General features: G+C 44.4%; 1 protein-coding gene across 1 annotated transcript in view; it reads left to right on the forward strand.

Annotated features, from left to right (window-relative positions):
- The first annotated feature begins 8129 nt into the window (after positions 1-8129).
- Positions 8130-20000, forward strand: part of LOC121574779 (protein phosphatase 1 regulatory inhibitor subunit 16B-like) — a 53584-nt gene continuing 41713 nt past the window's right edge. The window contains exon 1 of the mRNA XM_045223213.1: positions 8130-8148. Within this exon, the coding sequence (XP_045079148.1) occupies positions 8130-8148 (19 nt within the window). The remainder of the gene's footprint in view (positions 8149-20000) is intronic.

Raw genomic sequence — 20000 nt, forward strand, 5'->3', positions numbered from 1 at the left:
GTCAATGAATAGCATTCTTACGTAGGTGTTCCTCTTGTCCAGGAGTGAGGAAAAGGGCAGTGTGGAGTGCAATAGAATTGCACATCATCTGTGAGTCTGTTGGGGCTGTATGCAAATTGGAGTGGGTCTAGGGTTTCTGGGATAATGGTGTTGATGCTTGAGGCCATACCACCTTTCAAAAGCACTTCATGGCTACAGGCGTCAGTGCTACGGGGCCGGTAGTCATTTAGGCAGGTTATCTTAGAGTCCTTGGGCATGGGGGATATGGTGGTCTGCTTGAAACATGTTGATATTACAGACTCAGTCAGGACATGTTGAAAATGTCATAGAAGACACTTGCCAGTTGGTCAGCACATGCTCAGATACCCGTCTGGTAATCCGTCTGCCTGGCCTTCATGAATGTTGACCTGCTTAAAAGTCTTACTCACGCCGGCTATGGAGGCGTGATCACATAGTCATCGGAACAGCCTGGTGCTCCATGCATGCTTCAGTGTTGCTGCCTCGGCGAGCATAGAAGTGGTTTAGCTCGTCTGGAAGTCTTGTGTCACTGGGCAGCTCGCGCTGTGCTTCCCTTTGTAGTGTGTTTGTTTTTCCAAGCCCTGCCACATCCGACAAGCATCAGATCCGGTGTAGTATGATTCAATCTTAGTCCTGTATTAACTCTTTTGCCTGTTTGATGGTTAGTGGGAGGCATTGCTGAGATTATTTCTTATAGCGTCCCGGGTTAGGAATCCCTCTTGGCTTGACAGCTCTACCCCTTTAGCTCAGTGCGGATGTTTCCTGTAATCCATGGCTTCTGGTTGGGGGTATTACGTACGGTCACTGTGGGGACGTACATCATCGATGCACTTATTGATGAAGCCAGTGACTGATGTGTGTACTCCTCAATGCTATCTGGAAGAATCCCGGAACATGTTCCAGTCTGTGCTAGCAAAACAGTCCTGTAGCTTTATAATCCAACTAGCTGTTTGTAAAAAGCGATATTAAAAGACACTGGATCCCGTGATCCATTTGGAGAGAGTGACTTTGCTCAGTTTGTTTCACTACCTCTGCTCTCCTATTTAATATCACCATCATTACATTACAACAGAGGAGGAAAGCTAAAACCAGAAGGGGAAAACAGGCAATCGCTTAGGCCAGAACTATCCCAAGCTCTTTTCTGGGCTGTATTCTGACTTGAGAGATCTACACACTTAACTCGAATCTTCACACAAGTCTCACGTTGACGACTCAATAAATGATTAGTTAGACTAAATTCAGAGTAGCTGGTGCTTATCTCAACTCTGAATCAGGAACTAAGAGTTTAAGAATAAAAAGTGGAACTACGAGCTATTGGTCTGCTGTCTCCCTTTTTTTTTCCCCAAAAGCTCTAATTACTCTCAGTAGAAAGTCACTTAACTGTAAGTGTCTCTCTGAGGAGTTGTTGTCTCCTCTTAAGCTTCCTTATTAGAGAGGAAGAGTCTGAGACCTAACAGCCTCATCCATGCATACATGAGCGCCACTTAAAAGGCAGAAGGATGTAGGAAAGGAGGTTTGATAATTCTGTTTTTATTAGTGGGAAAGCGGAAAACAAAATGTTGGCTGTTGTTCCAGAATCCCATCCCCTGTACACACAACCTGTTCTCTCCTGCTTAGAGTACATCTGGGGAAAAGGACTACATCAATGTATGTTAATTCAACCTTCAGTCCAGTCAGTTTAAATGTAAGCAGAGAAATTGTGTGTCATTTTCCCATAGGGCTGTGTTCTGAGATCTGTAAGGTCTCCCACCTGACGTCAATGAATGATTTCCATGAAAGTACCCGAGTTGTGTTGATAATAGGGCTGTGTTCTGAGATCTGAAGACAAGTTTGTGATTGATAATAGGGCTGTGTTCTGTCTTACCTGAGATCTTGAAGACAAGTTGCGTGATAATAGGGCTGTGTTCTGAGATCTGTGAAGACAAGTTTGCGTGTGATAATAGGGCTGTGTTCTAGGGTCTGCGGGTCTCCCACGGACATCAATGAATGATTTCTGTGAAGCGCGAGTTGGCGGTGTGATTAATCTCAACTCTAAATCTAGCCTGAGTAAGGAGCTGGTTGGCAGTCGTTCTCAAGATGAGATATATCATTTTGACTAGGCAGTAATGACAATGCTAAAATTGTGAATCCTCAGTTGACTGGTCCTGTTTGCTAGCTCAGCTGAATGATGAACAACAGGTGGAGGTCAGGTCACATGGGTTCACATGGTAGAATTCAGTTCACCCCTGAACGACCCCTGACCCCGACCCTTGTCCTTGTCCATAGGTGACAGTTGGGCTAGTTTCCAAACTTGACAGTTCCACTATTTAATCCTGGTCAAGACTTGACAGTGTGTCTAAGCTTAGTCATTACTAAGCACTAGGCTCATTTGCAGAGACAGTAACTCACAAACAAAACATATTATTTTTGTGTCCCTCCCCTACCCTGCCATACCCTTCCTGTTATGCCTTGAGATTCGTAGATATATGATGACTTCTAGTATGAGTTCAAATCGGATTCATTCCGTCAATTATGATGACAGAGTTTGTTGACTTCACTCACTTCCTTACCGGGTTGCCCTCTAGCACTGTGGCATTCAGAAAATCCATTTTAAATTGGCAGAAGACCATGTCAAGTAATTTTACATTTTGAATCAGGAATGATAAGCCTACATGTATGCAGACAGTGTACTGGATTCTGAAGTAGTGTTTATTGTGGTTGATTCTACGGTATGTAGAGGAGAAGTTATGATTGTGTTGTGTGTATCAGAGACAGTTAGCGCATTTTATTTTTAGTTGGCCATCCTGGCAGATAACTCCAAGCAGGGACACTGTCTGGTCTCTGACCATTCAGTCTCAGCTGTGTGTCTGTATCTGTCTGTGACTGTCTGTAACCGCCTGCTTTGTCTGTAACCTGCCTTTTACTGTCTGTAACCTGCCTTTTTACTGTCTGTAACCTGCCTTTTACTGTCTTAACCTGTATTTATACGGTCTGTGCACTGTCATTTACTGTCTTAACCTGTATTTTGCCGTCTGTACTGTCAGTACTGTCTGTAACCTGTCTTTTACTGTCTGTAACCTGTCTTTTACTGTCATTACTGTGTGTAACCTGTATTTTACTGTCCTGTACCTGGCTTACTGTCTGTAACCTCGTATTTTGCTGTCTGTACTGTCATTGCTTTGTGTAACCTGTCTTTTACTGTCTGTACTGTCATTACTGTCGCCTGTCTTTTACTGTCCTGTACTGTCATTACTGTCTGTAACCTGTCTTTTACTGTCTCTACTGTGTTACTGTTCTGTAACTGTCTTTTACTGTCTGTAACCTGTCTTTAATCTTGTCTGGAACCTGTCTTGCTGTCTGTACTGTCATTACCTTCTGTCTGTCATTCTGTCTGTAACCTGTCTTTCACTGTCTGTACTGTTATTACTGTCTGTAACCTGTCTTCTACTGTCTGTACCTTTTACTGTCTGTAACCTGTCTTTTACTGTCTGTACTGTCATTATTTTGTAACTCGTCTTTACTTGTCAATGCGCAACCTGTATTTTGGCTGTCTGTACTGTCATTGCTGTCTGTAACCTGTCTTTTACTGTCTGTACTTCATTACTGTACACCTGTCTTTTACTGTCTGTACTGTCATTACTGTCTGTAACCTTGTCTTTTACTGTCTGTACTGTCTTTTTACTGTCTGTAACCTGTCTTTTACTGTCTGTACTGTCATTACTGGGTTCTGTACTGTCATTACTGTCTGTAACCTGTCTTTACTACTTCATGTCTGTTATTACTGTCTGTAACCTGTCTTTTACTGTCTGTACTGTCATTACTGTCTGTAACCTGTCTTTTACTGTCTGTACTGTCATTACTGTTTGTAACCTGTCTTTTACTGTCTGTACTGTCATTACTGTTTGTAACCTGTCTTTTACTGTCTGTACTGTCATTGCTGTCTGTAACCTGTATTTTGCTGTCTGTACTGTCATTGCTGTCTGTAACCTGTCTTTACTGTCTGTACTGTCATTACTGTCTGTAACCTGTCTTTACTGTCCTGTACTGTCATTTACTGTCTGTAACCTGTCTTTTACTGTCTGTACTGTCATTACTGTATCTCTAGAACAGAACTCTTCCTCTCCAATTCAAATGGAACATTCCTAAGGCCTCTTCAGTTTTCCATCAGACAGGGCAGAGCTTGTTAGGATTGCTGAATGGCACCGGCACCAACGGGCAAGCCCGGCATACATTGGCACTACATTTATCCCCTTTCTCCCTCTCCCCACTTGTATACCGGGCATCACCACAATATGGTCAGGGCATCACAAGATGAACAAAACGGCGAGGCCGCTAATGGCTGATACTGTCACCGAGCTGAACAGGCCGATAATGCGTGTACTGTCACCGAGCTAAACGGGCCCGATAATGGCTGATCTGTCACCGAGCTGAACGGGCCGATAATGGCTGATACTGTCTGCCGAGCTGGAAGGGCCGACTAATGGCTGGGATACTGTCACGGGAGCTGAACAGGCCGAGCAATGGCTGATACTGTCACCGGAGCGGAACAGGCCGATAATGGCGATACTGTCACGGAGCTGGAACAGGCCGATAATGGCTGATACTGTCACGGAGCTGGAACAGCCGATAATGCTTATTTTTGTCACGGGAGCTGGAACAGCCCGATAATGTAGCTGATACTGTCACGCGGAGCTGGAACAGGCCGAGCAATGGCTGATACTGTGACGGGAGCTGGAACAGGCCGATAATGGCTGATACTGTCACCGGAGCTGGAACAGGCCGATAAGCTTGATACTGTCACGGGGAGCTGGAACAGGCCGATAATGGCTGGATACTGTCACCGAGCTAACGAACATCCAATGAATGGCCTGGATCAGAGAGAAGCTAGAGAGAGGTTGGGACTAATTAAGCACGTCTTTTGGATTTGCTAATGCCTTCCCAAATTAGGAAATAAAAAAAAAAACATGCTTATTGACCAACAACAAGCTTCCAACAACAAGCAGGGTTTAACAAAATCACTACCCCAATAATTAAAAAAATCTTCAATAATTTCAACTATAATAAATCTATTAGTCATTAGAACATCATTACAGTACATACGTAGGCATTCCCCACCCTGAACACAGTGGCAGGTTGATTCCACCAAGCCAACAGTCAAATTGAAATAGTTATACTGCTCTCCTTGCCTCATCCTCAGTTTCCTCAGAGGAGTGCTCCTGACCTCTCAACTTACCTCCTATTTCCATGGAAACCGGAGGGAGGGAGGGAGGGAGGGAGAGAGGGAGAGCAGGGAGAGAGGGGAGAGAGGAGAGAGAGATTTCATTACATGCCCACTGTGTGGCTAGTATCGATCAAACACTACCATCACAACCCTGTGGTATGTTGTTTTGAGTTGACTGTAATGTCCTGCTGTTTTTTGTTTCATGTGGTCTGTACACATTTCCTCACACACACATCTCATTCCCTCCCTCTGGAGCCGGGTGGTTTTTGCGAGAGGCTGCTGAAGAGCGTTAGAGTGGAATAGCGTGTGCTCTAGCATGTCCAATCTCCTCCAAGTGCCTATTCAGCAACTCAGTGTCTCCACACACACATACGCACACATGCACACACACACGAACACCCTACCCCCGCTCAGGAATTGGGCCAGACGCTATGGGGAAGGCGGATTAGCCTCGCAGGGCTTCAGCTTGTCTAATGACACTTATTAAGGCCACACGATTATGTCATCGTTGCTAAAGACTGGTAAAATCTTTTGGTGGCTGGTATGATCTTGGTGCCACCTGTAAACTTTTTACCAAAAGTTTTTTTGTTCTGGTCTTGTATGCTTTTTGTTTATAATTCAGTATCCCACCGTGACAATCCAGTAAGAAAATGAGCCTTTAGATATGGTAGATGTTCTATTTCAAGAGCATACAGCTTAATATCATCCTCATACAAGGCAAACCTACTGATTGACAGTACACTGCTAACAAGCACATCTGACTGTACTGTTATTCCTCTGATAGCTCGATTTATTTGCAGGGTGTTCAACACACCAGGCGATGTAGCCCCATACACTCCCATTCATGTCTGCCTCGTCCTGCTGCGACACTAGTCTATAGGGGACCCTCTGTAGTCCGAGAATTAGCATGTGTTTGAATTCATTTAAACACACTCTCTCTCTTCCTCTCCATCTCCATCTCTCTCTCTCTCTTCCTCTCCATCTCTCTCTCTTCCTCTCCATCTCACTCTCTCTCTCTTCTCTCATCTCTCTCTCTCTTCCTCTCCATCTCTCTCTCTCTTCCTCTCCATCTCTCTCTCTCTCTTCCTCTCTCTCTCTCTCTCTCTCTCTCTCTCTCTCTCTCTCTCTCTCTCTCTCTCTCTCTCTCTCTCTCTCTCTCTCTCTCTCTCTCTCTCTCTCCATCTCTCTCTCTCTCTCTCTCTCTCTCTCTCTCTCTCCATCTCTCTCTCTCTTCCTCTCCATCTCTCTCTCTCCCCTCTCTCTCTCTTCCCTCTCCATCTCCTCTCTCTCTCTTCCTCTCCATCTCTCTCTCTCTCTTCCTCTCCATCTCTCTCTCTCTCTCTCTCTCTCTCTCTCTCTTCCTCTCTCCATCTCCATCTCTACTCTCTCTCTTCCTCTCCATCTCACTCTCTCTCTTCCTCCTCCACCTCACTCTCTCTCTTCCTCTTCTCCTCTCTCTCTCTTCCCTCTCCTCTCTCTCTCTCTTCCTCTCCATCTCACTCTCTCTCTTCCTCTCCATCTCTCTCTCTCTCTCTTCCTCTCCATCTCTCACTCTCTCCTCTCTTCCTCTCCCTCTCCTTCTCTCTTCCTCTCCCATCTCACTCTCTCTCCATCTCACTCTCCATCTCACTCTCTCTCTCTCTTCTCCTCCCACCTCTCTCTCTCTCTCTCCCTCTCCATTCTCTCTCTCTCTCTTCTCTCTCTCTCTCTCTCTTTCCTCTCATCTCTCTCTCTCTCTCTCTCTTCCCTCTCCATCCTCTCCCTCTCCATCTCCCTCTCTCCATCTCTCTCTCTCTCTCTCTCTCTCTCTCTCTCTCTCTCTCTCTCTCTACTCTCTCTCTCTCTCTCTCTCTCTCTCTCTCTCTCTCATCTCTCTCTCTTCTCTCCATCTCTCTCTCTCTCTCTTCTCTCCATCTCTCTCTCTCTCTCTCTCTCTCTCTCCCATCTTACTCTCTCTCTCCCTCTCCATCTCCTCTCTCTCTCTTCCTCTCCATCTCACTCTCTCTCTCTCCCTCGCACTCTCTCTCTTCCTCTCCACCTCTCCTCTCTCTCTCCCTCTCCCATCTCACTCTCTCTCTCCCTCTCCATCTCACTCTCCCTCTCATCTCTACTCTCTCTCTCTCTTCCCTCTCTCTCTCTCTCTCTCCCTCCTCCCTCTCCATCTCTCTCTCTCTCCCTCCTCTCCCATCTCCACTCTCTCTCTCTTCCTCTCCATCTCACTCTCTCTCTCTCTCTTCCACTCCATCTCACTCTCTCTCTCTTCATCTGCCTCTCTCTTCCTCTCCATCTCACTCTCTCCTCCCTCTTTCCTCTCCCCCATCTCCCATCTCTCTCTCTCCCTCTCCATCTCTCTCTCTCCCTCTTCCTCCTCCTCTCTCTCTCTCTTCCTCTCCATCTCCCACTCTCTCTCTCTCTTTCCTCTCCATCTCACTCTCTCTCTCTTCCTCTCCCATCTCACTCTCTCTCTCTCTCTCTTCCTCTCCATCTCACTCTCTCTCTCTCTCTTCACCTCCATCTCCTCTCTCTCTCTTCCTCTCCATCTCTCTCCATCTCCATCTCTCTCTCTCTCCCTCTCCATCTCACTCTCTCTTCCTCTCCATCTCTCACTCTCTCTCTTCCTCTCCATCTCACTCTCTCTCTCTCTTCCTCTCATCTCACTCTCTCTCTTCCTCTCCATCTCACTCTCTCTCTTCCTCTCCATCTCACTCTCGTCCTCTCCATCTCACACGCTCTCTCTTCCTCTCCATCTCACTCTCTCTCTCTTCCTCTCCATCTCTCTCTCTCTCTCTCTCTTCCACATGTTTCATGCGTTCAATAGCACACTTCTAAAAGTAGGTTCTAAGATGGGTCTTAACTCTAAAATGGAGGGTGAGATTATATTACTGTAAATCTTACAGAGCTTCTCATGAATATGAAACGGAAGCTGCAAGGTACTTTCAGCCTTTTATTGCCAGACCTGATCTGATACAGGGGCTAATGTGGAAGTCTGGAGATGGCATCACCTTAGAATAATCTCTATTGGACAGACTTGGCCTAGAACTTTTCTGAAAGGGATGTTCTCTTAAATGAGATGCTTCAGCTCCTGTTCTTTCTTCATACTCATCATTGCATATAGTACGTATAATACAGAGCATCTTCACTGATTAGGTGATTAAAAGTCCCTTATTCTGTTCTCCTACTGTATAAACTCTTCTCCCTGATGTGGAAATCTGATCTTTTCTAAACCACAAGATAACCAGAACTCATCTACAGCCCTTTGAAGTAGGAACCCTTTCTACCTACCTTCAGAGTACGGGCTACTGTAGTATGGGCTGGGGTTTTGCACCGCCTTCATTTATGGTAAAGAAACCCTATTGGATAGTGAAAATGCCTGCAGACGTCCCAAATGGTACCTATCCACTTCATAGTGCACTACTTTTGAACCAGGGCACATAGGGCTCTGGTCAAAGGGAGTGCACTATGTAGGGAATAAGGGTGCCATTTGGGACGTTCTGCATTTTCCCTATTTGGGACGTCTTCTAAGAGCTTAGTCACTTGCTCCGCTGCATTTTCCGCTTGGTTTCCCTCACACTCTCCCTTAGACCGCTCCCGAGTGGCGCAGCGGTCTAAGGTACTGCATCTCAGTGCTTGAGGCGTCACTACAGACCCCCTGGTTCGATTCCAGGCTGTCATCACAACCGGCCGTGATTGGGAGTCCCATAGGGCGGCGCACAATTGGCCCAGGTCGTCCGGTTTTGGCGGTGTAGGCCGTCATTGTAAATAAGAATTTGTTCTTAACTGACTTGCCTAGTTAAATAAAGGTAAAATAAAAAAATAAACACCCTCTAAGTACATCTTCTAGTGAAGTAATTAGGGAACATACAATAAAGGTCTGTTAATAGCTGCTCATATGGGGTTAATTATATCACATGTTGTGCTAATTATATAAACCATCCTTTCTTCCCAGAGTCCTACTAAAACCAATGTCACATGATCACATACTGTACTGTAGCAGGCAGACAGACACTTACTCATGTTGTGTCCTACATACTTTCACACAACGCATAAGGAAAGAGCCAAAATGTCTGCTTTTAACTGATATAGGCTTTTTAGTCTCGTGCACCAGCACTGTACGCAATAGCCTGGGGACAAGGATAATCATATATTGACCATTTTATGTTGTCAAGTACTTGACTACTACAGTGGTCCTCGGTTGTAGTGTTGTAGCATGGATTATGAATCATAATACTACTATTCATAATAGTAGCATTCATATTAGTACTATAGTATCATAGTAGTATTCATAGTAGTAGTACTATAGTGTCATAGTAGCATTCATAGCAGGAGTGATATAGTATCATAGTAGCATTCATAGCAGGAGTGATATAGTGTCATAGTAGCATTCGTAGTAGTACTATAGTATCATATTAGCATTCATAGTAGTAGTACTATAGTGTCATAGTAGCATTCATAGCAGGAGTGATATAGTATCATAGTAGCATTCATAGTAGTAGTACTATAGTGTCATAGTAGCATTCATAGCAGGAGTGATGTAGTATCATAGTAGCATTCATAGCAGGAGTGATATAGTATCATAGTAGCATTCGTAGTAGTACTATAGTATAATATTAGCATTCATAGTAGTAGTACTATAGTATTATAGTAGCATTCATAGCAGGAGTGATATAGTATCATAGTAGCATTCATAGTAGTAGTTTTATAGTGTCGTAGTTGCATTCATAGTAGTAGTAGCATTCCCCAATGATTCCCTATGATTCTTCTAATCTGTATGATAAGTGTCTCTCAGTGGTGAAGCACAGCAGATGTCTTCTAATAATGTATACTGCAATAGAAGTGGGCATGTGGGACTCTTGACAGAATCCTAAAGTGAACTCCTCATATACTTTATACTGAGATCAATCCCTAGATGGGTTTCAAGTGGCCATGTGGGTAATGTGTATTCATTCAAACCCTCCTGATCGAATCCTGAAGACAAGATTTAGACAGAGTGAGTGTGTGTGTCTGTGTGTCTTTCAGAGAAATGCTATGATGCGTTATCATTTATCAGAGCTCAGAGGATTGGCTAAATAGATGCCCACTTTAATGTCTACTTGGGTCTCTTCTCTCTCTCTAACACACACACACACACACACACACACACACACACACACACACACACACACACCGTGTTTAGTTTAGATAATAGGAAGGGTGTGTGACTTCCTCCTGCTTTTGATGATGTTTTCTTTTATCTCTCTGGAAGCATCTAGCACCTCTCCCATCGGAATGTAGAAACACACAGGAAGTCATTCTGGAAATTTCAATTGGTGGTATTGGGGGGGGGGACTGATAATCACCATGGCAACCCCAATCAGAGATTCCTTTTGAGTACTGTAGAAAGTCCCCGTGTTATCTTCTCTATCATCTGTGTGTGTTTTCCCCACCAGAGACAGTGTGGTCTGCTCTGCTCTCCCATGGGCTTGTAGGGTGTAGAACATTTGCACCGACAGATATAATCACCCTCAGTGTGTCATCTCCTCCTTCTCTCTCTAATCTACAGTATCTCTCTCTCTCTCTCTCTCTCTCTCTCTCTCTCTTTTCTTTTTCAGCCCCCAAACGTTCCCTCCCTGTCAAATAAACACTGAGTGTACAAAACATTAGGAACACCTTCCTAGTATTGAGTTGCACCCCCTTTTGCCCTCAGAACAGCCTCAGTTTGTTGGGGCATGGACTCAAAAGCGTTCCACAGGGATGCTGGCCAATGTTGATGCCACCAATGCTTCCCACAGTTGTGTCAAGTTGGCTGGATGTCCTTTGGGTGGTGGACCATTCTTGATACACACAGGAAATGGTTGATCGTGAAAAACCCAGCAGCGTCGCAGTTCTTGACACAAACCGGTGTGCCTGGCACCTACTACCATACCCTGTTCAAAGGCATTTAAATATTTTGTCTTGCCCATTCACCCTCTGAATGGCACACATACACAATCCATGTCTCAATTGTCTCAAGGCTTAAAAATCCTTCTTTAACCTGTCACCTCCCCTTCATCTACAGTCGTGGTCAAATGTTTTGAGAATGACACAAATACTAATTTTCACAAAGTCTGCTGCCTCAGTTTTGATGATGGCAATTTGCATATACTCCAGAATGTCATGAAGAGTGATCAGATGAATTGCAATTAATTGCAAAGTTGCCATAAAAATGAACTTAATCCCCAAAAAACATTTCCACTGCATTTCAGCCCTGCCACAAAAGGACCAGCTGCCATCATGTCAGTGATTCTCTCGTTAACACAGGTGAGAATGTTGACAAGGCTGGAGATCACTCTGTCATGCTGATTGAGTTAGAATAACAGACTGGAAGCTTTAAAAGGAGGGTGGTGCTTGAAATCATTGTTCTTCCTCTGTTAACCATGGTTACCTGCAAGGAAACACGTGCCGTCATCATTGCGTTGCACAAAAAGGGCTTCACAGGCAAGGATATTGCTGCTAGTAAGATTGCACCTAAATCAACCATTTATCGGATCATCAAGAACTTCAAGGAGAGAGGTTCAATTGTTGTGAAGAAGGCGTCAGGCGCACAAGAAAGTCCAGCAAGTGCGAGGACCGGCTCCATGCAAGATCTCACCTTGTGGAGTTGCAATGATCATGAGAACGGTGAGGAATCAGCCCAGAACTACACGGGAGGATCTTGTCAATGATCTCAAGACAGCTGGGACCATAGTCACCAAGAAAACAATTGGTAACACACTACGCCGTGAAGGACTGAAATCCTGCAGCACCATAAGGTCCCCCTGATCAAGAAAGCACATATACAGGGCCGTCTGAAGTTTGCCAATGAACATCTGAATGATTCAGAGGAGAACTGGGTGAAAGTGTTGTGGTCAGATGAGACCAAAATGGAGCTCTTTGGCATCAACTCAACTCGCCATGTTTGGGGGAGGAGGAATGCTGCCTATGACCCCAAGAACACCATCCCCACCGTCAAACATGGAGGTGGAAACATTACGCTTTGGGGGTGTTTTTCTGCTAAGGGGACAGGACAACTTCACCGCATCAAAGGGACGATGGACGGGGCCATGTACCGTCAAATCTTGGGTGAGAACCTCCTTCCCTCAGCCAGGGTATTGAAAATGGGTCGTGGATGGGTATTCCAGCATGACAATGACCCAAAACACACAGCCAAGGCAACAAAGGAGTGGCTCAAGAAGAGGCACATTAAGGTCCTGGAGTGGCCTAGCCAGTCTCCAGACCTTAATCCCATAGAAAATCTGTGGAGGGAGCTGAAGGTTCGAGTTGCCAAACGTCAGCCTCGAAACCTTAATGACTTGGAGAACATCAGCAAAGAGGAGTGGGACAAAATCCCTCCTGAGATGTGTACAAACCTGGTGGCCAACTACAAGAAACGTCTGACCTCTGTGATTGCCAACAAGGGTTTTGCCACCAAGTACTAAGTCATGTTTTGCAGAGGGGTCAAATACTTATTTCCCTCATTAAAATGCAAATCAATTTATAACATTTTTGACATGCGTTTTTCTGGATTTTTTTGTTGTTATTCTGTCTCTCACTGTTCAAATAAACCTACCATTAAAATTATAGACTGATCATGTCTTTGTCAGTGGGCAAACGTACAAAATCAGCAGGGGATCAAATACTTTTTTCCCTCACTGTATATGGTACTCTTAATACCCAAATTCATATTGTTAAGTTCAAAAGAATACAAGATAAAAATTGCTGACACCATTCAAACCAATGAGGGTTCGGAACTTCAAAGCCAATTATCTCTGAATTTTTTTTGCAGACAGAACCGTATAGTCCAAAAATCTCACCTTTCACCTCTAAGCTAAGGACAGTGGTAATGCATTAGCCATCACCTGTCTGAAAGAATATATCCCCCGCCCGGTATAAAACTTTGCCTGAGCCGCTAGTGCCTAATGAATCATCTAAATGCATCATTTTGTGTCATATTTTCTGAATCCTAATATTAGCAGCAAAGCTGGTTGGAGGCATGTGATATTGACAGCAGCTTGACAATGAGACAGGCAGATGCCATTAGGCAGGTGTCACTGCTTGTGTTATTGCCACTCTGCAGCAGTGGAAATGTTGAAGGGAAAATAGAACAGATGTTTTTTGGAGCCAAGAGGATATCGGAGAGGCAGAGAAGCCAAGATGTGCACAGTCCTTGGCTCTGGGCTCAGATATGCATGTGTGTGAAAGGCTGGGTACTGATTTAAATGTAACGTTTGAACACATCAAAAGACAGGCGGTGGCCTCCCGAGTGGCGCAGCAGTCTAAGACACTGCATCACAGTGCTAGAGGTGTCACTACAGACCCGGGTTCGATCCCGTGCTGTGTCGCAGCCGGCCACGACCAGGAGACCCATGAGGCGGCGCACAATTGGCCCAGTGTCATCTGGGTTAGGGGAGGGTTTGGCTGGCCGGGATTGCCTTGTCCCATCGCACTCTAGCGACTCCTTGTGGCGGGCCGGGCGCATGCACGCTGACTTTGGTCACCAGTTGTACGGTGTTTCCTCCGACACATTGGTGCAGCTGGCTTCCGGGTTAAGCGAGCAGTGTGTCAAGAAGCAGTGCGGCTTGGCAGGGTCGTGTTTCTGAGGAAGGACGCTTGGCTCTCGACCTTCACCTCTCCCGAGTCCGTTTGGGAGTTGCAGCGATGGGACAAGACTGGAACCACCAATTTGGATATCACGAAAAAAGGGGGTGAAAAGTACACAATACAAATAACAAGACAGGGCGACCACTGATGAGTTTGGGCTGACTGTAGGCAGGACTTTCTGTTAAAAATCTAATTTAAACACACTGACCAAGCTATAGCTGACAGTTTAGGCTTATTTCTTGATCGCATTGAGTCGGGCAGATGGTTAATATGTTAATAGTGTCTCTCTAATCAGTCCGGGGCGAATCCGAACTTCCACTGAGTCATGCTCTGATGTCAATGTGGAAATTAGGGTTCACCCCACTGGTTTCTTTCTAGTGTCGGTCGCCAGACTCAGGATGCTCCACAAGCTGTGTCAGAGAGACAGCGGCTGTGAGAAGGATATATATTTTTAATCAGTCGCAGAGCATGTTTACAGTAAGGACAGAGGAAGGTAGCAGAGCATGTTTACAGTAAGGATAGAGGAAGGTAGCAGATCATGGTTACAGTAAGGACAGAGGAAGGTAGCAGAGCATTTTTACAGTAAGGATAAAGGAAGGTAGCAGAGCATGTTTACAGTAAGAATAAAGGAAGGTAGCAGAGCATGTTTACAGTAAGGACAGACGAAGGTAGCAGAGCATGTTTACAGTAAGGATAGAGGAAGGTTGCAGAGCATGTTTACAGTAAGGACAGAGGAAGGTAGCAGAGCATGTTTACAGTAAGGATAGAGGAAGGTAGCAGAGCATGTTTACAGTAAGGACAGAGGAAGGTAGCAGAGCATGTTTACAGTAAGGACAGAGGAAGGTAGCAGAGCATGTTTACAGTAAGGACAGAGGAAGGTAGCAGAGCATGTTTACAGTAAGGACAGAGGAAGGTAGCAGAGCATGTTTACAGTAAGGACAGAGGAAGGTAGCAGAGCATGTTTACAGTAAGGACAGAGGAAGGTAGCAGAGCATGTTTACAGTAAGGACAGAGGAAGGTAGCAGAGCATGTTTACAGTAAGGACAGAGGAAGGTAGCAGAGCATGTTTACAGTAAGGACAGAGGAAGGTAGAAGAGCATGTTTACAGTAAGGATAGAGGAAGGTAGCAGAGCATGTTTACAGTAAGGATAGAGGAAGGTAGCAGAGCATGTTTACAGTAAGGACAGAGGAAGGTAGCAGAGCATGTTTACAGTAAGGACAGAGGAAGGTAGCAGAGCATGTTTACAGTAAGGACAGAGGAAGGTAGCAGAGCATGTTTACAGTAAGGACAGAGGAAGGTAGCAGAGCATGTTTACAGTAAGGATAGAGGAAGGTAGCAGAGCATGTTTACAGTAAGGATAGAGGAAGGTAGCAGAGCATGTTTACAGTAAGGATAGAGGAAGGTAGCAGAGCATGTTTACAGTAAGGACAGAGGAAGGTAGCAGAGCATGTTTACAGTAAGGATAAAGGAAGGTAGCAGAGCATGTTTACAGTAAGGACAGAGGAAGGTAGCAGAGCATGTTTACAGTAAGGACAGAGGAAGGTAGCAGAGCATGTTTACAGTAAGGATAGAGGAAGGTAGCAGAGCATGTTTACAGTAAGGATAGAGGAAGGTAGCAGAGCATGTTTACAGTAAGGATAGAGGAAGGCCTTAGACAAAATCTGCTGACACACTGGGAAGTGTAGGCTAGGTTAGGTACTGTGCTGTAGGCATACAGTGTACTGAACTGGGAGTATGTCCAGCTGAGGTGAGAAACAGGGAGGGTTGTGTGTTTATGTCGCGTGTCCCTGTGTGGGTGCTTCTGGGAGTTTTGGCGGTTTAAAGGACAAATACCTAGTAGGGAATTACTCGTGTGTGTAATAGATATCATCCCCAATCTCCTCTTTCTGTTCTCTCTCAATTCAATTCAATTTAAGGGCTTTATTGGCATGGGAAACGTATGTTAACATTGCCAAAGCAAGTGAAGTAGATAGTAAACTAAAGTGAAATAAACAATAAATATTAACAGTAAACATTACACTCAGAAGTTTCAAAAGAATAAAGACATTTCAAATGTCATATTATGTCTATATACAGTGTTGTAACAATGTGCAAATAGTTAAAGTACAAATGGGAAAATAAATAAACATAAATATGGGTTGTATTTACAATGGTGTTTGTTCTTCACTGGTTGCCCTTTTCTTGTTGCAACAGGTCACAAATCTTGCAGCTGTGATGGCACACTGTGGTATTTCACCCAGTAGATAAGGGAGTTTATCAAAATTGTTTTTGAATTCTTTGTGTATCTGTGTAATCTGAGGGAAATATGTGTCTTTAATATGGTCATACATTTCGCAGGAGGTTAGGAAGTGCAGCTCAGTTTCCACCTCATTTTGTGGGCAGTGTGCACATAGCCTGTCTTCTCTTGAGAGCCAGGTCTGCCTACGGCGGCCTTTCTCAATAGCAATGCTATGCTCACTGAGTCTGTACATAGTCAAAGCTTTCCTTAAGTTTGGGTCAGTCACAGTGGTCAGGTATTCTGCCACTGTGTACTCTCTGTTTAGGGCCAAATAGCATTCTAGTTTGTTATGTTTTTTTGTTAATTCTTTCCAATGTGTCAAGTAATTCTCTTTTTCTTTTCTCATGATTTGGTTGGGTCTAAATGTGTTGTTGTCCTGGGGCTCTGTGGGGTCTGTTTGTGTTTGTGAACAGAGCCCCAGGACCAGCTTGCTTAGGGGACTCTTCTCCAAGTTCATCTCTCTGTGGGTAATGGCTTTGTTATGGAAGATTTGGGAATCGCTTCCTTTTAAGTGGTTATATAATTTAACGGCTCTTTTCTGGATTTTGATCATTAGCGGGTATTTGCCTAATTCTGATCTGCATGCATTATTTTGTGTTTTTCATTGTACACAGAGGATATTTTTGCAGAATTCTGCATGCAGAGTCTCAATTTGGTGTTTGTCCCATCTCTCTCTCACTCCCCCCCACCCCTCCACTTCTCTTCCTTTGAACACTCCATCTTACATACCATCTCAGCACCCAGCCCAGAGCAATGCCCATTTCTGTGTCTGTGTTGTGTCCGTTATTAAAACCGAGGATAGTGGTGTGAGAAATAACCCAGAGAGATCAGCCTGCCTGTCTGTCAACTATGTTGTTGTTTAGTGGTTATAAAGTATGTTCTGTACAATGGGCTACATCAGACCCGGGGGTGCATTCAGAAAGTATTCATACCCCTTGACTTTTTCCACATTTTGTTACGTTACAGCCTTATTCTAAAAGGAATGAAATCGTTTTTTCCCCCTCATCAATCTACACACAATACTCTATAATGACAAAGCAAAAACTGGTTTTTAGAATTTTTTGTTAATGTATAAAATAAAAACTGAAATATCACATTTACATACAAATTCAGACCCTTTACTCAGTACTTTTTTGAAGCACCTTTGGCAGCCTCGAGTCTTCTTGGGTATGACTCTACAAGCTTGGCACACCTGTACTTGGGGAGTTTCTCCCATTCTTCTCTGCAGATCCTCTCAAGCTCTGTCAGGTTGGATTGGGAGCGTCGCTGCACAGCTATTTTCAGGTCTCTCCAGCGATGTTCGATCAAGTCCGGCCTCTGGTTGGGCCACTCAAGGACATTCCGAGACTTGTCCCGAAGCCACTCCTGCGTTGTCTTGGCTGTGTGCTTAGGGTTGTTGTCCTGTTGGAAGGTGAACCTTCGCCCCAGTCTGAGGTCCTGAGCGCTCTGGAGCAGGTTTTCATCAAGGATCTCTCTGTACTTTGCTCCGTTCCTCCTTCCCTCGATCCTGACTAGTCTCCCAGTCCCTGTATGCTGAAAAACATCCCCACAGCATGATGCTGCCACCACCATGCTTCACCGTAGGGATGGTGCAAGGTTTCCTCCCGACGTGATGCTTGACATTCAGGCCAAAGAGTTCAATCTTGGTTTCGTCAGATCAGAGAATCTTGTTTCTCATGGTCTGAGAGTCTTTAGGTGCCTTTTGGCAAACTCTAAGTGGGCTGTCATTTGCCTTTTACTGAGGAGTGGCTTCCGTCTGGCCACTCTACCATAAAGGCTGATTGGTAGAGTGCTGCAGAGATGGTTGTCCTTCTGGAAGGTTCTTCCATCTCCACATAGGGTTTCTGGAGCTCTGTCAGAGTGACCATCGGGTTCTTGGTCACCTCCCTGACCAAGGCCCTTCTCCCCCGATTGCTCAGTTTGGCCGGGCGGCCAGCTCTAGGAAGAGTCTTTGTGGTTCCAAACTTCCTCCATTTAACAATGATGGCCACTGTGTTCTTGGGGACCTTCAATGCTGCAGACATTTTTTGGTACCCTTCCCCAGATCTGTGCCTCGACAGAATCCTGTTTTGGAGCTCTACAGACAATTCCTTCGACCTCATGGCTTGGTTTTTGCTGTGACATTTACTGTCAACTGTGGGACCTTATATAGACAGGTGTGTGCCTTTCCAAATCATGTCCAATCAATTGAATTTACCACAGGTGGACTCCAATCAAGTTGTAGAAACATCTCAAGGATGATCAATGGAAACAGGATGCACCTGAGCTCAATTTCGAGTCTCATAGCAAAGGGTCTGATTACTTATGTAAATAAGTTATTTCTGTTTTTTATTTGTTATAAATTTGCAACAATTTCTAAAAACCAGTTTTTGCTTTGTCATTATGGGGTATTGTGTGTAGATTGATGAGGAAAAAATGTATTTAATCAATTTTAGAATAAGGCTGTAACGTAACAAAATGTGGAAAAAGAGAAGGGGTCTGAATACTTTCCGAATGCACTGTATACACACACACATGAAGGTAACAACTACAATAATACCCTGCCTTTATGTCACATGCTGCCCTGTCCTACCAAGGTCACCATGGTGATGATAACATCCTGATAAAGGCGAAAGAAACACACCCCTATTTAGGCGAGGTGCTGGCTAACGGAGTAGAACACTTGGAAAAGAAAAGGAAAGCCCCACACTCTAGGAGCTCAGATGCAATAATTTAATATCCTAATAACCAACGTTGACAGACAAGCTGTCTTCATCAGGGTATAATGACAAACACTGCGGGTCACTAGTTTATATAGTGTCAAAGGACACATGCAGGTGTCTGTAATCATGGCCGGGTGTGGCCTAATAGCATTGGCCAATTCACAGATATAAACAACATACAAAAAACATGGATAGCATATGATCATAGATACTTGGCTACATAGGCCCACAACATTTACAATGAATAGCAAAATCACAAGAATGGCTTCAAATCAAAGTCTACGTTGAGACCGAAGGGAGCAAGGGTCTTTAAATTAAAGATCCAGGCAGCCTCTCGTTTTAACAATAAGTTGTTGAGGTCACCCCCTCTCCTAGGGAGGGTGACCTGTTCGATGCCGATATAACGTAGGGAAGAAATCGAGTGGTTCGCTTCCAAAAAGTGGGCAGCGACTGGGTATGTCGAGTTTTTGCACCTAATGGTGCTACGATGCTCCGAGATTCGTACTTTTAATTTGCGCTTTGTTTTACCCACATCATTTTTACCACAAGGACAAGTTATAAGATAAATAACTGCCTTAGTGGAGCACGTAATAACACCTTTGATTGGGATCTGTTTCCCTGTTTGGGGGTGTTTGAAGGATCTACATTTGTAAGTGCCATTGCATTGAGCGCAGCCATTACACTTGTAGTTTCCATCCGGTAGAGGCGCAAATAGACGTTGTGCAGGGATATTTAGAGGTGGTAAATCAGTTTACCAATTGATCTCTGAGGTTTCTTCCCCGCGAGAATATTTAAAGACCCTTGCTCCCTTCGGTCTCAATGTAGACTTTGAATTGAAGCCATTCTTGTGATTTTGCTATTCATTGTAAATGTTGTGGGCTTATGTAGCCAAGTATCTATGATCATATGCTATCCAGGTTTTTTGTATGTTGTTTTTATCTGTGAATTGGCCAATGCTATTAGGCCACACCCGGCCATGATTACAGACACCTGCGTGTGTCCTTTGACACTATATAAACTAGTGACCCTCAGTGTTTGTCATTATACCCTGATGAAGACAGCTTGTCTGTCAACGTTGGTTATTAGGATGTTAAATTATTGCATCTGAGCTCCTAGGGTGTGGGGCTTTCCTTTTCTTTTTCAGATGATAACATCCTGACCTTAATTTTTGATTTTAATAACGTTCACTTCTGCTCATATTAAATT

The sequence above is a fragment of the Coregonus clupeaformis genome, chromosome 10, assembly GCF_020615455.1.
Source record: "Coregonus clupeaformis isolate EN_2021a chromosome 10, ASM2061545v1, whole genome shotgun sequence".
Taxonomy (NCBI): domain Eukaryota; kingdom Metazoa; phylum Chordata; class Actinopteri; order Salmoniformes; family Salmonidae; genus Coregonus; species Coregonus clupeaformis.